This window comes from Teleopsis dalmanni, chromosome 2 (genome assembly GCF_002237135.1).
Source record: "Teleopsis dalmanni isolate 2A chromosome 2, ASM223713v2, whole genome shotgun sequence".
NCBI classification, from domain to species: Eukaryota; Metazoa; Arthropoda; class Insecta; order Diptera; family Diopsidae; genus Teleopsis; species Teleopsis dalmanni.
In genome coordinates, this window is record NC_051847.1 from 188,407,109 (window position 1) to 188,424,366 (window position 17,258).

The window sequence follows — 17,258 nt, forward strand, 5'->3', positions numbered from 1 at the left end:
CTATTTGATAGGTTTCTCTGATGTACTATGAGCCAATTGTGGAAATATTCTTTAAATTTTTTTGTTAGTTTAAATATTAATACCAATTTGTTTATAAAATTTAAATCGATTAAATTTATAAATGCATAAGTATTAGACTATAACAGATAGATTTTATATATGTAACTATTAAATTATTATAAAATTTTTAGTGAGAATGAATATTACAATCTATATTAATACTATTAAATTAAATTTTATTGCTTTTATTGTTTGTAAATTTAATGGCAAATAATTGTATATATTAAATAAAATCTCAAGTGTTTTTGCTAACGCGGTTTTGTGTTTTGCAAATACAAACCACGAAAAAGCAATTGAAATTAAACTAAATATGATAAAATTATTATATTTGACCTAGCTTTCAACTTAGTTAATATTTTAGTTTCAATATAGGAATATAAATTAAATATAAACATTTGATTTAACAGTGCTTGTATTATTATTTAATTATTGTACTATATGTAAACAATAACAAGAAAAACAAAATGGGAAAAATAATAGGATAAAAAAATGGAAAAATAATACGATGCAACAGACGCAATATAAGAATAAAGTGAGACCCTCTCTTTTCATACTTTATAATGGACCAAATAGCCGAGCTATATATAATGGCTTTTAATAAGGTCCCATTGATCAATACATTAGGCTTTTAATATTAATATATTTTGTGTTTAAATATATAGATATTAATATAACATATATATTATCTCTAATATCTAGATAAGAACAATATGCTTGAGATGAATATTATTATAAATTAAGAACATTTGTTCCTCTCTGAACTGAATACTATCAAATGGAAAGATTTTTATGTAATTTTTCCATATATGAAAGGATCATAAATGCAAATTTTATATTTAACTAATCGGATAGCTTAAAGCTTTTAATCATAAATAGAGACATAAATACACTTTTTGTTCTTATTATTTTCAGTTAGTAAATTGCAGTACATTTACCCTGTGCTATGCGTGATATCTTTCATATTGTCTCACAGAGCGAACGCTGTATCTCATTTACTCAGATGTATAGATTTTTGATCTTGCTCTTTATTTATACCTATCATGTCTTCGTACATTGCTATCATGTATCCGTTATTTTAATACTATGAGTATAGATGAGTATATGAGTATACCTTGGCAACAATCAAAAACGAAGAATCTCTTAAAGAATAATAAAAACTAGAGACTAGAAGCATTACACCGTTAAGAGAGATGCAGAGTTTAATCAAGATTTCACTATATACATAAATATCTCTTCACATACACGCCAATTTTATTTCAATACGTTTAGTGAATAAATTGTTCATTATTAAACTTTGCCAAGTATCAAGGATTAAAAGCTTAACGCAATTACAAGTGCTTAGCAGAGTCAACATTAGATTTACTTAACCCAAAAATTCTAACACCACCAAAATTATCAACACTCATACGCACCGTGTGACTGATGTAGTAATTAAGTAACTGCAGAAAAGTATGCAAGAATAAAAGAGGGATACTTTTGCTGTGTAAAGTCATACTTATATATTTATATATATATTTATTTATTTTACGAGTTATCCGAGCAATCATCGCCACACCCTGTTTACTTCCTACTTATTATAACAAAAAGCCACAACCTTAGTGGCATGCTAAACAAATTACGGCAAATATTTATACGTTCGCAATAAATCCAATACTGGAGTAACTTACGAAAGTGGGCATAGGTGACGACTATTTGTATCTGTGCCATTTGTGTGTGTTCCGTAGAAGTTTATATATTTAGTAGCATTGCGGTTAGCATAATATCCTGCCAAAGGATAATGCAAAGATGAAGGTGTTTCATTTAACACGTTTTGTGTTTACTTTATTTTTGCAAAATTTTGTGTTTACTGCTCTTTTTCTCTCCCGTTGTTGTTGTTGTTGTTTTGTATTTATTATTAATAGGTCACCAACAAAACAACAATATACAAAAAATACATATAAACATAATAAATAAAAGGTAACAAAATACATCACACAAAATATATATATATAGGTATATAGAAGTGAGGCATTGGCAGTGTAAGACTGGTGAGTACTTATATTTTTTTTTTCTGGTAAGATGGAAAATTTTATATCTCCTGAGGGCACAACTTACCTGGCATGCGTTAATGGTATTATTGTCGGTGGATTTGGTGGCTGCTGTGGTACGATAAGACCGCGTCTTGGTGGTCCACGTTGTGGTAGTGAAATATCTCCAGCTGATCTTAATGAAATTACGCCCGTACTTTCGCGATTTGAAGTGAAACGTACACGGCCGCCCTGCAAATTAGAAAAGGAAATGGTAAATGTAAATGGAGAAAATGAAATATTTTAAATTTATGAAAAATTAAAAAAGTTTGAAAAAGTTTGCTGTTTGTTTTGGTTTTTCTGTAGCTGTGGTTAACATAAATTCAAATCTCGATGTATCTCTTACAGTCAAAAATTAAAGCTTAAAAATTGTTTCTATTCCAACTTTAAGGCTCCACAAAAGATACAAATGTATACAAAAAGCACAAAATAATTGAAATGTTGGCTTTAATAAAACGAACTTTCAACTTGCATCTATTTTATTTTATATTTCAAACAGTTTTGAAATATTTCAAGAATTATTTTAATTAATCAAAATAGTTGAAAAGTTTGTAACTTCGTACACTGAGTTTGATGGCTTAATTTTACTGAAACTAGAGCACTTTTGAATAAATAAAAGCACTTTTTTTGTCTTAATATTTGCTTTGTCAGTTCACTCTTTTTTTGTTTGCAATATTTACAATTTATTCGAATATTTCTGACTATTGAAAGGCACGGAAGTAAAATTTATTTCTATTTTAATTTAATTATATTTTTTTTAAAATATTTTTTAGTTCGATATGATACTCTGTTGGTTGTGTTCCGAACAGTAAAATTTTTACATCAATTAAATTTAAAAAAAAAATGAAAAAAATTGACAAGTGATGATAGAATTGTCGCAATTTAATATTAAAAAATATATTTTTTCTCATGAAATGAAAGGGAGTAGAGTAGTGTATGTAATTGTTGTGAAATCGATCATTTAGATTCTGAAATAAGTTGAGCGTGACTATTTGAAGAGGACAAAAAAAAATTATATTTTTGAAATACGTGCTTAACACAGTTTCCAACCAATGTGAATAAAATTTACGACTATTTCAATTCTTTATTTGAGAAGACAATTTATTGCGCTATATATAGTGCATAACCATATTTTACAAAATATGATTAATCTTTTAAATTTGGAAAAATATATCCAATTATAATAAAAAAATAACATCCATCATTGTTTTAAATAAATGTATATATTTTAAAATAATTTGTATAAAATAAAATTTAACATAATATTAATATAAAATAATATGTATAAAAATAATAAATGGTCTCTCTTGAACACAGTAAAATATTTTTAATTAAAAGAAATACATATCTTTTAAAACATTATATATATTATATTAACAGTAATATATTTAAATAAATAAAAATAGTGGAAAATATATATTTAACAGAAACATTGGAAGCTTAGAACACTCGTTTAAATTTCTATATAAATTTCTTTTCACTCTTTATTTAATGCATATAAGTAGAAGACTTGAATATCTACCATAATAGCAGGAGATATACAAAACTAGGTTAGTTTGCTAGTATAATGTTATCGTTATATAAGTACATATACAATTTTTTAAACATTAAAAATAAACACATAATTTAATAAATTATGAATTCGTAAAGACTTAATAGAAAAGGTTAACGATTATAAAAAATTAAGAGTCCCCGAAATTTTAAGTGGAATAATTAGATAAGAATACTCTAAATCAGTATAGCAAAACATAGTTATTAAATTAAATATAAAAATGACAAGACAGTTTTTTTTTTTCAATAAAATGGTAGATAACACAATATCTTAAAACCGTTATTATGAATACTAGACAGTAGAATTGTGAATAATTTACTTAAACCATTCTCTGTATCGGATAACTAAGTAGCAAATAGCCCTAATGAAGAAAATAATGAAAACTCAGTTCTGTTCCTGTTATTATTTAACAATATGTAATATTTTTAACGTTGAATATGTTTATAAATGGGTTCTCTCTATAAATATGTACGCATCTTTTAGCGATTTTTTTTCCATTTTTGAGGCACGCGGTTGGTGCTGTTAGCTGCAATTTCTTTGCATACAAAATTATAAAATTTACATGGCATTGCTCAACTTCAAGATTACAATATTTCAACGTTGAAAATGTTAATGCAGATTTATTCCCAGATATATCTAAGCATATTTTGGCTTTGCTTTTTCCACATTTTTTGGCCCTTTTTTTGGTGCTGTTAACTACATCTTTTTTTGCAAAATATACTTTGTAATTTACAAGGCACTTATCAATGTTATTGATGAGATCTTGATGTTGATTTAATTATTTAATATTTATATGATAAAAATTGATAAAATTGTTCAACGAACGTATTTTAGTTAGGGATCCCACAGAGATTATATAAAATCATAACAGGCCATTATCATTAACAAATCATGAGAGTTGAAGAACAGACGTAACTGCATAATTATAAATTTTATACTCTGAATATCTAAAAAAGGAAAATACGGCTGCTAATTATCTTCCCTACATAATAAGTTTATATTACCCAATTTAATATAAATCAGATAATTAATTAAACTAAATGCTTTTTCCGAACCTTTGCACAATTAGTTGAGTATTTTAAGTAAATATTTACTTAAGTTAAATAAACAAGAAAGAATTGTTGTGTTTTTTAGTATTTTATATTATGTATTATTTACATAGTGATTTATTCCACTATGACAATTAATTAAAATAAATATTTTCTTGAAACAAGTACTTATTTAAAAATTATCAAATGATTGTAAGTAATCATTGTAAGTAAATATTTACTAAAATCAAGTTCGAATATTTACTGAGAATAAAAAATTTGTGTTATCTTATATTAATTATTAAATGAGTTATTATATTTATTATGAAAATGACAATTAATTAAAATATTCTCATTAAAAGTATGTCAATACTGTAAAATTTAAATTTGTACTTTTAAATTACTTCCATTTCAGGAAATTCAATATTTATTAGAAATCAAATCTCATAGATGCCCAAAAAAGCATAAATTTTTTGGACATTGTATTGTACCCTAGACTTAATGTTAACTTATATGACAACAATATTTCAGGTAGAATAAATTTTAAAATAAGTATATTACATTGTACTCTGTAATCACTAGACGATCAATTCTTAGTTTTTTAAGCAAAATGTTAATAATGAAAGTTGTCTGCCTTCCAGTAATATTTTAAATCGTGCTATATATATTTGCAATGGTGTACAATTTTTGAGCAATAATTTTTGAACTTTGTCTGCCGATTTCTGTATAATGTCTACTAGACAGCTCTCTATAGCTACTATAAAAAATGCTTTTCTTAATGGTGAGGTGTTCTCAACGCGAAATATAGTTGAAATATAAATCTCTTTTTTTGTTATCAGAAAATCAGAAATTAATAGGCAATATATTGTTCGAATATATAATTCGTATATTTGTATAAGGAAGAAAAGTAGTCGTTGAAAGAAAGAAGATATAACAATATTAAGCATAAAGATATACATTATGATACACAACTGCAGAGAATGATTTATTGGAGCCTCGTCCTAGTTGTTATACGAACTCGACTATTAAGTGTTCATGACTGTGCGTCCGCTGTAGCTTGCCCGTTTTAAAGTCACTGAAAGATTTCAGTTCTATCCATATAAGTCTTAATCCTTTCTATGTCGATATTTGACCATACCGATTCATGGATCAATTATTTTTGGAATTCTATATAATTGTACTATAGACTACTATAGAGTATAAAGTATGGGAATTCTCTGAAGATATGTGGGATATTTATATGTTTCTTTCATAAATACATAGTCTATAATCGGATGTTTTTGATGGTTTTAACCACAGTTTATGCTTGTTCAAAAGAGAGTGACCACATATCACTCCAATTATTGTCTATGAATTCTATCTTCAGTGCGTATTTGCTGTTCTTCTCAGACAATTTTTGGAAGAAGAATTTGGTTCAGTGAGATTTTTAATATCATATTATCATAATATTATATTAGGTTATATTAAATTGATTTTTAACGTCAGTTATGTGAAATAAAACTATTTTTTTAATATAAACTATTGTTTATATTAACTAGATATAATTATTATATTTAAATAAATTAATAAATTTTTTATTAAATTATTAATTTTTATAAATTTAAAAATTACTTTATAAGTTGTAATTTAATGTCATTTTAAAGACGGAAGTGACTATTACATTTAATAGAAACTGTATATTTCATAATGAGGTTTTTATCGAGAAGAAGTGAATTCCAACAACAAAAAACCTTATTTTTTATATATTATTTTAAAAAATTGAATTTTTGTTTGACCATTTAGCTTTTTCGAATATTGCGAAATACCCATCATCAGTGGTCTTGGAAATAATTCTCTAATTTTTTGAGACTGCAGATACCAAGGGTTGAACTCTTGCCCTGTCAAATATGAATTACTTTATTAAATTCTTAGTTATAACTGTAGTAAATATTGCTCTTTCTAAGAAAATTTTGTGAACTGAAATTAAATTTAATTTAAATCACATTGATTTCAAATCAAATATAATTGAATAAATAAGGTTATGCGGTCCCATTGCAAATATAATAATTTCATTTTAAGTTTATTTAAATTAATAAAAACTGCAACAGCTTAGCATTGAGCATATTCTAAACTATATTTACATATAAAACCAAACAAATGCAATAAATTATAAATTTGTCACAATTCTAATAGCAAAGGATTTAGAATTTTTTCAACCTAATATTCCGGAATTCCTTCATGAACATGCAAAATAGGAGAGTACATGCACACAAAAGCCACAAATTTTAGCAAATTTGACATCAAAGTAAAACCCATTTTATTGAATTTCAGTTGGAAGTAGAAAACCAATGGATAAAACCCACAAAATCAACCCAAATCAAAAGCCACAAATATCTACAAGTTTGCAAAGTACTTAAGAGCCAAACGCGAAGCAAAAAGATAAATAAGGAAGACTTTTCAAAAATTATGTAAAATCGAAGTTATTCCCAAAGTTAGTCGCAAAAAGAGGCAAACTTCTATGCAAACCCAACGATAAAAAATTCATAAAAAATTATGCAATTTCACTTGTCAATAAACATTTAATAAAAATCTATAAAAATGTACTTGTAGATTGAAAAATGATTGCAACAAATTCAAAACTGAAATGGAAAACAAATTCAAAATCAATCCACAACAAAAAATAATTTAGCGAATAATTTAATAAAATGTTTGCTAAGCAAAAACGAAGAAGAAAAATTGTTAAAAATTGAAAAGGATAAAAACTCCCAGTGAGTAAAAGTATAAACTTTCGCTATGTGAATGCAGCAAAGACAACGAAATGAGCAACTTGCGTGCCGCATTCCAACAGGCAAGGAACCAAAACATGGAGCAACTTCATCAGTAAATAAACGAAAAATGCAACTTAAGTCGCACAAGCACCAAGGAACTTAAGCAGCAGCCAAACAGCTTAGTTAGGCAAAAAAAAACAACTGCAACTACAAAAACTTTATACTACAAGACTCTCTACATACAATATAGATATGTATATATATCTGTATTGTAAGATAACTGGAAGATTCTTAAGTTGCGGAAGATATAAAGCAAGTAAAATTGACAAGCGTCAACGCAGTCGCAGCGATAATCATGGAAAATAACAAAGACGAATGTGCCGCATAAATTCAAACAGCGATTTTGTCTATTTGCAAAGTGCTTAGAAGACAGAAGAATCCGCACCATAAAAAGGATAAGAGAATATAGTTTAAAAATTGAAAATATCTCAGCTTCCTGTAAAATAATATAAGTAGACCGCCATTGATAAATTCAAGTACTCACTACACTATATACATTTTGTGGGTGTGTGGAGATACGAGATTTTTATTAGTGCATTGAGTCTCTATTGCGAGAGATTGCTTCATTGATTTCAATTGCTCGACTCGTTTGAGATAAAAAAAAACCTATCGAAATTCAGAAGTCAAACTACTGCATGTTAAAAAAATTGACTTTATTTACTATTCCTTACAAAACTATTTTCAATCTGAATATTCTTTGTATTGAAAGCCACTTGCAAGTGCATAAATCACTTACTTCTGGTGCAAAATCTTTAAATTCAAGAAAACTCTTACAAGCTTTGAAGTATGTCTCAGCGTGCACTTGAATTTTAGAGCTCTACGAGCTGTGATTTTTACACACTTCATACTCATTTGAATAAAGTGTATTTTAGATTAGTGAAGACATTTATAATGTAATGAAAGAGATATCTCAGATACCATAAAAATCTTATAAATTTATTCCATGCAACAAAGAAAAAAATCGGTTTTGCAATCTTGGCTATCAGTCTGTGATGATATCAAAAAGAGACTTAATGCTCACATTTTCGCAATTAATTTGACAAATGTGCTACTGAGGTTCAATATTTGTTAGTGTGAAGGTTGCTAGAAACTAGTAAATAACTGAAGTTTAGTACAATTATCGGTATGAATCACATTGCAGCATCAGTAAACCTGAACCAAACCTTCTTTCCAAATATGTCAACTTTTTCAAATCAATTTTTCTTATTCATCTTTATGTACTAAAGGTAAAAGCAATTTGTCATAAATTAATAGTTGATTAGGTTAAGTTGAGAAGGGTGCATGCTGAATCAATATAACCAATCGGAGATATCTACTGCACATTGTGATTCTCTCCAGCTAGTCTGAAAGATGAGGTCCACCAACCATCGCTAACTCCGTATATTATCCTTGTTGAACCATGTGGTGTAAAGGAGACCAAACTAAAAAGATTGAACAAATGCTAATCAATACAACCAATCGGAGAATCTATTGCACATTGTGTTTCCCTCCAGATAGTCTGAAAGGTGAGGTCCACTAACCCTCGTTAAATCTGTGTATTACTCTGGCTGAACAATGTGGTGCTTAAGAGATAAACTTAAGAAGATTCAATAAATCCAGTTTCGTTATCTCTGCTAGGTTAGTGGATGAATGATTTTATAGACATTAAAGTCGCTTGGTAAATACTTCTCAGCAAAAATTTAGAAAATAATTAATAGATTCTATTTTTTTAACTTCTGCCCAATCTACTTGTTAAAATATGGCACCGTCAAATCAATAGCAAATAGTGCAATAGTCCGTACTATACTTTAGTAAGTAAATGAACTGCAGATATGTTAAAATTTGAAAGGTTATTCGTTCGAAATCCATCTAGTCTAATCTATAAAATATTAGTAACCTTACAGTTAACGCTCAAAAATCGTTTGTCGCTGTTATGGTAAATTCGTCTATGTTAAGATTTATTTGTATTTTCTAATTCTTATATTTTCCTTTTATTTTTCTATTATCTTCTAATTTTCCTTTTTCTGTGCTCCTATGCACCTTTTATGCTCCTAGTTCAGCTTTTTCTTTTGGCCTAGTAGAGAATAGCAGTGGTTTAGTTATCACACAGTTAGGCATAAAATGGTAAGTTTTAAAACTGACTTTAAAGGCTGATGAAAGCGATTACATTTGGAAGATCTACTTTTGGGATATCCGACGGCTCATTAGTTCGTAGGCTTTCTATATGGAATTTGTTAGTTTTGCCAACACTGAAAATGTTTATAAAAGTGTTTCATTTTCCTTTTCTATAGCTCCTTTTTACTGGTTAAAAGTAATATTATACTTTGTAGATTACTAACATTGACACCAGTTTTGCTACTTCGATCGTAGCATATATTAGAATTCTACTAGTCTAATTAACATAATTATTCATATAATAAAATACAGCTTTGCCATGCTAGTAGGTATTTATTACTGCCGATCGTAGTCTTAAAGAAATAAGTAAATCATAATTTGTGAGCAATAATGACTAAATATTTAAAAATATAATCCTTTTAGATATGAACTTTAAATTTAACATATTTATATATATATATATATATATATATATATAAATATATTATGCATAATATTCTGTTTATTCAACTTATAACTATAATAATATATATAAAACTTTTATTCGACTAATCCATAAACTATTAAAATAACATATATAAACTTAATATACCTGTATTGTAGCCGCTGGACCACAGTTTAAACCTGACATTAAGAAGTCATCTGGATCACTTTCATATGGTGGTTCGTCATACCAATGTCCTTGATGATGTATGCCACCAATAGCGTAGTGAGGACCTCGCACCGCATCATCATACATATATGTATCATCTAGAAATACAGAAATTGATTTTAAAAAATTATTTAACTATTCGCATATATTAACATACAATCTCATAGTTTTATATAAAAATTATAAAGTCCTTTAGAACAAATGAATAAGGTAGAAAAAAGTTTAAAATTAGAAATTGATGGAAAGATAAAAGTACTTACAAAAATTTAAATACTATACAATATTTGGAGGTTAATGTGTAGGAACACTAAAATAACAATATAGGACTAAATGAAGTTGTAGTTCTAAAATGTAAGCTTAAGAAATTTAAAACAAATTTACAAGCACTTGAATATTATTATTAAGAAGTATCTTTCATGGATATCATAGCTCAATAAATAGGTTGGGAAAAGTTGGGTTAAGTTGGAGTGGCGTTGTTGTTTCCTAGAAAATCGAATGAGTTCAAATAAAGGCAGTTTGTAGTACCACTGTAGTACCATTGTTGCTTCATACATAGATTAGAAGGTTAGTGTACGACCAACGCCGAAAGGCAACGACTTTCTCATTAGGTAAAGGCGTACCAACCTAACAGCTTTGTGAATTTATCTTAGTTTCTTACTTTACAAGCATACAGCTCGATCAGGCCAGTAAGAAAAAAGGTCTGAAGATTTTAGATCTTCTCCTAGCTAGAAATGGGCATTGACACGGAAGGATGGTTGTGTAAATTTTTTTAACTAATATTCTAAACACTTATGATAATTAATTTTTATTCTCTTTATATTCACCTAATGTGATTGTTATTCTAATAATCGGTTAAGAAAGATTTTACGGTAATTAATTCAAAATAGTAGATTTAATTCCTAAATTTTTCAACTGAAATAATTACAGTACAAAAAAACAAAAAACAAAAAAGGAAAGAAAAGCAAAACAAAACAAAACAAATGCAACATTTAAACTTTTAACAAAGGATAAATTCTCTGCAATTTTTATGAATTCCTGACAATCAACATATGATTACAAAAGCTTGTCGAGAGGAGTGAAGTGAAGTGGTTGAGTTAAATGTCAAAATGCCGAAAAATATGCAACAAAAATTGTACATTTGCAATATTGTTTTACGCGCTGTTGCACGAAAACTTTTATCCTTTTTTTTTGCAACTGCAATTGCACAGCAGCACTAACAACAGCAGTAAAGGATACAAAATTTAACAATAAAAAATTTTGCTAGTCGACTTTTGTGAAACATTAGCATGCATACGAATATGAGTAAGTAATTTCAGTTGTGTGTGTGTTGTGTGAGTAGATTTGCATGTGTGATTCTACGGGAGTACTTTTTAAAAGGCGGACATAACATTTTCTGCTCACTTATGCATGAGAGTTAACGTAGTTGCAGACGACAGCGCAGTGCTGCATTTTACGGTAGTAGCATTTGCAATGCAACCGAAAAGAGTACAAACAATTCACAAAAGGCACAACACAACTTCAAGCAAAGAAAATTTTGTGCCATGAAATTTGAGAAAAAAAAAGTTGTTTTAAATTAGTAAAAAAAAGTTTGAAATATTTATGCTTTTTTTTCTCCTTGAATACTTTTATTTTACTTATTATTACTTTTAATATTTTATAAAAATATTTTTTTGTTTCGTTAGTTTTTATTACAGTCAGTATATTTTTTAAGAGAGCCGAAATTTTATATTATAAAATATTTTTCAAATAACGAAGTCGAGAAGAGTTTTTAAGTATTTTTATGCTTAAATAAAACTTTAATTTTTTATATATAAATAAAGAGTTCAGTCTTCCAAACAAAGCCTACTCATAGGTGTACAATTTTTTTAAACCAAATTTTTCTTCGGAAATACGGCTATAATACAATTTACACAGAATGTGTATTCCTTACTTTTAGTAATTACAAAATAATATACTATATTTATAATTCTTCTTCACTTTATTTATATTATAGTATATATAATACGTTGTGTCTTTAATTCAGTGTCTTGTATTTACTTTTAATATTAAGATTTTCTTTATGATTATGAGTTTTCCGTTTTTTAATATGCTTAGCTGTTTTATTTCATATTGTTAACGCATTTTTAAACTAGATTTCGTAAATATCACTATGAATCATGGAGTTGATTTTGTGGTATTGTATATACTAAGATCGAAGAAATATTAATAAAGATACATCTACCTCGTGTCTTTTTGCAGAATATCTCTCTTGAAAGAACATAACTTAGTAGTCGATCAAAGCTCAATTAAAGGAATGTTTATTGGAAAAAATATACCACATTTACAATTTGAAAAACGAGATGGAAAGATACAGTCTAACATTACAATGTGTTAACATGCAAAATTTAAACGTGTTATTTTATTCGAAGTATTTAGATGTAAGGTCTTTGCAGTTATACTTTAGAGTGCTCCGCGATTGCACAAATCAAATGTAGTGAAGATTCTTAGCAAATAATTTAATGAAAGTGTTCAAGCAAGTATCAAATCCACCTAACAAAACCCAGTGTGACGTTTTTCTGTTTCTGAAGGTAATATGAACACTTCAAGGGTGGTGTTTCGGGGTTAATTACCATTATAAAAAAAAATATTCCTGGTAGGAATTTTAAGCCTTATCTAAATTAGTGTATATAAAAAATATTTGAAGGTTTGCTAAGGCGTGGCGTATCTCAAAAAAAGATCTTGAACTCATATATCAATCTTTAGTGCATTAAATAGTTTCTAACTTATTTGTCTAATATGTATTTTGTACTAAAGTGGATCTGAAAATTATTCTAACCAATAATTTAAGTATAGAACTTACCTATTCTTCCTTCACGACTCATTTGTAAAAGTCCTTGCCGTATATCACGCAGTATCTGAAATATAAGAAAAATATTTGTAAGTTTTTTAAAAATGAAAAAAAACTCTTGTTTCATATATACTGTTAAAACATATGTATTGTATCTATACGAAAATACATATATGCTACACGTAATTCACTTTGAAAAATATTATTACAGCTTTTGCTTGAAGAAATAAAATTGAATTAGTTTGAAATTATTTCTCCTTCAATCAGTATTGAAATAAAATTGATTTTTAATATGAAATAGCTTAAATTTATTTATATTTGTTGCAGTTCTTGCAGAAAACCAAGTAAATAAGAGTGTGTTTATCCTGTCCAGAAACACAGGTACCAGCAACACTCGCATATGAAGTTCGAAATGAATTTCCAGAAACATACGTGACTGTTATCAGCAAGTAGCTAAAGTCAGTGCCTGCCTTATTAGATGAAGTCAGCACTAGAAGAAGCAGTAGCAGCAGCAACAGCAACAGCAAAAAGGACAACAACAATGCTTGTGTGGAACAACATGACTGACTAGAAAATATCCTTTCGGTCATAGCAGGCAGGCAGTAGCCTTTGGAGTTGAGTTGTGATGTGTTGTTGCTTAAGGCAATTGGTTTGTTGTGATGTTGTCTTCTGAGTATATAGTTGTTGTTAGCATTGTTGTTGTTGTTTTTGTTGTTGCTGGTGCTATTCTTGTTGCATTACTGTTGCACTTTATATTGCATCATTGAAGCTAAAAGTATAAACTACAAACTACAAAATTCCATTTTGTAAACTGAAACGTACAATTTTATTTTTCACTTAGTGCCAATGCATAACATAAGCAACAATAAAACATGAAACATAATAGTGAATGTGTCTTGAATTTTAATTTGTAAAATAAAACAGAATACACAACCAAAAATCTCACACATGCCCGAACATATTTAGATTTACGTATCAGGATGCAGGATATTTATGTGCATTTATTTGTGCATTTTGTATACAAAAAATTAGCTAAAAGCTTTTTGCCTGCATTAAAAATGCATTCAAATCCTAATTTACTCCCAAACTGAGTTTGTAAGTTTGCGGATTTATGTGATTCTATTGTTTTATTTATGCCAATTTTTATTATTATATGGCTTAAGCAAGAGTAAAAAGTAAATAATTAATAAAGAAGATTGACTTTTTATCTATAAAATTTATTTTACTACCCCAGAGCGCTGTGCTAATATAAATTTCGAGTGTCATTTGGTATGCAGTCACTTTCTCGACTTTGAAGTGTTACTCTTCCTTCAGCTCCGTCTGGTTTATGACCAGTCTCTCGTCCAATCACCTTTTGCATAATTACTGACCAAACAATGGAACAGCAAATTGCACTCATTTGTAGAAAAATAAATATTTTATATGTGTGCTAAACATTGCAAGATACAAGGATATATTATGGCAAATATATACCAAGGAAAAATGTTCCAACAGAAAGCACATATAAAATGCCTCAATGACAATTTAACTGTGTCTCTGACATATGTATTTGCAGTTTTGCTTATTTATTTTGCTAAAGGGGTGTACGGTATGTGTTTGTAAGTGAATATATATTGTCTATTCCGTATAACAAATGGATACAATAGGAATAGCAAACACACAAATAAAGAAAAAATAACAATTATAATCATTTGCTCTGTTATATTTGCGCAAAGGATGCTTTAAGGATACCGGATAAAGCGATTTCATTTGCAGTATTGTTGACTGCTTTAAAAACTTGAAAACTGGTTGTAAATGTTATTGTGATAGTACTGTAAACAATATCGTCAATAGGAACTGTTGCTTTATGGGACTTGATTAAAGTTATCATATAATCATATAATAATCATAGCAAGAATTCAAAATAACTTTCATATATCTGATTTATTCATTTGGAGAGTTTCAAAATAATAATTGGCATATTCACGGTTCAACATATCCGAAAGTAAAGAAAGTTAGGTTCAGGACATGTTCCATGCAAAGCCAAGTGCTTAAGGCAATTGAAATATTTGGGGGGATTGAATGTCACTAGTTAGAGGATAAAATATTGGGCATATTATAACTACCTCTCTAACGGGTATGAGTAATGTACATGTGTTCTATTAAATACTAGCCAGTGTTAACAAATCTAAACTAAAATGAAGAGATGACTTGAATAAAAGGATCAAATATTGGTAATATGGTAAGGATTCGTGGTTTTTTGATACATTTGTGAACAAAAATTTTCTTAATTGAAGATAAGATTCAATTAACAAATTCTTGTCCATTATTATTTATGGCTTTTTGCCATTTTTCGGGGAGCTTAATAATTTCATTGGTGTAGAACTTAAGTGGCTTATCAGCGAAAAGCTTGACTGGCTCTTTGAGCTAGGGAGAGTGGTAGAGTGAGAGACAGAGTGAGAGAAAGAGAGAATGAGAAAAGGAGAGAGAGAGGGAAGGAGAGAAGGAGAGAGAGAGGGAAAGAGAGAGAGAAAAATAAAGAGGGAGAAATAGAGAAAAAGAAAGAGGGAGGGAGAGAGAGAAAGGGAGAGGCAGAGAGATAAAGAGAGAGAGGAAGAGAGAAGAGCGAGCGTTGGAATGCTTCTAAAATTTCAAACCAAGCTTCTTTAATTAGTTCCGAGTCATCAAAGATGTGTCTGGTTCGACAGTTTTTCTGTTGGCTAGTTCTGTTAGCTTTCATTCAAGCAGTCTAAACATTACCGAATTTATAACTGTACTAGGTCGGGCTGGAGCAGTTTGAATTAAACAATTTTTTTCAATCTTGTTAAACATTCAACATAATCTTGTATGTTGTGAATTCAGGCTTTGAAGTCGTTTGTGGAGGGTTATGGGTTATTAACTAAATCACTTGCATTGCATATTGTCATATTTAATCAATTTTTCATCGCGATTTCCTAGCGTTTTAGCAGGGGTTCACGGAAGTTAATTTGACTAATCAAATCCACCTTAATTCATGTGGTAGCCGAACACCAAGTGTCTTTGCCTAATCGGCTTTTATTAAGTAATTCCAAAATCTCATTTGAATGATTTTTAGTTATCTGTTGATAACTATCTCATGATAGCTTGGGCGTTGGTCGTGTTGGATCAGTTGTAAAATTTCACTAATAAATATATCCCCTCTATAACGCGGCAGATTCGTTTTGCGTTATAGGGAAACACGGGAATACCCCTAATTCCCGTACATCTCGTATACAAACGTGCAAAGGTTTGCGAAGCTAATTATGAATGGGGTACAAGTCCCCGCGTTATATGGGGGAATGCCAATGTTATACGAAGGATTGAAATATAATGAAAAGGCGTTAAATGGGTACCGCATTATAGGGGAGATTATTGTATTTAGCCATATATAGCATAATATATAATAACATAATGAACTATTTTTAGCTAATTAGTGGAGCTAAATTTTTCATTAGTGGTGGAATGCAAAACATTTCATATTAATGCAAAATACATAGTACAAGCATATTTTATGTTTTGATTATTTTTTGAAGTTCTCCAATAATGTTTTATTTGATGTATCCCTATATCGTTACATATTGCACTTATACAAGTTTATTCAAAGAAATACGAAATGCATGTTATTTCGATTTTAAAATTATTTATTTATTAAAATAAATTTTCATTTTCTAATTTGATAATAATTATAAGATATTTAACTTACAGTCTTCTTTTATAGAAAAATAGATTACTGAAAAGGATAAAACAAAACCATTGCTTGTTTTAAAATTAATTACAAAAATATTTTTAATTAAATATTCAACAATAGCTACAAGCTTAGTCAAGGAATTTCCTTAATTAAAAATTAATTTTCATAATTAAATTTCTTCACTATTACATGCTGTAATATTCGAAATAGATTTCTTTAGATTAGATTTAAAAATAAATTTATTTCAAATATTTTAAATATATTATTATAAATTTCAAAACATATATTTCTCTTCAAATAAACTCAAGGACTTTCTGACTTTCTACTTCTATTAAATAAACTCTATACTTCAATGCAATAATGGTGCCCTAAATGAGTTCTCTTTTATTAAACAAAATCTTTAGTTATAATTTGTGCTAGCAATACATAAAATGTGATATATACATTTTATACGTAGACAGATAAGCAGCAATGTCCTTGGTAAATA

The 17,258-nt window shown here is 28.4% G+C and overlaps 1 protein-coding gene across 1 annotated transcript in view; it reads right to left on the reverse strand.

Moving 5' to 3' along the window:
- LOC119676398 overlaps positions 1–17,258 on the reverse strand; it is a 68,284-nt gene continuing 51,026 nt past the window's right edge. Inside the window, exons 2-5 of the mRNA XM_038087636.1 lie at positions 13,099–13,153; positions 10,200–10,357; positions 2,155–2,318; positions 1–49 (exon numbers count right to left, since the gene is read on the reverse strand). Coding sequence (XP_037943564.1) covers positions 1–49; positions 2,155–2,318; positions 10,200–10,357; positions 13,099–13,153 — 426 coding nt within the window. The remainder of the gene's footprint in view (positions 50–2,154; positions 2,319–10,199; positions 10,358–13,098; positions 13,154–17,258) is intronic.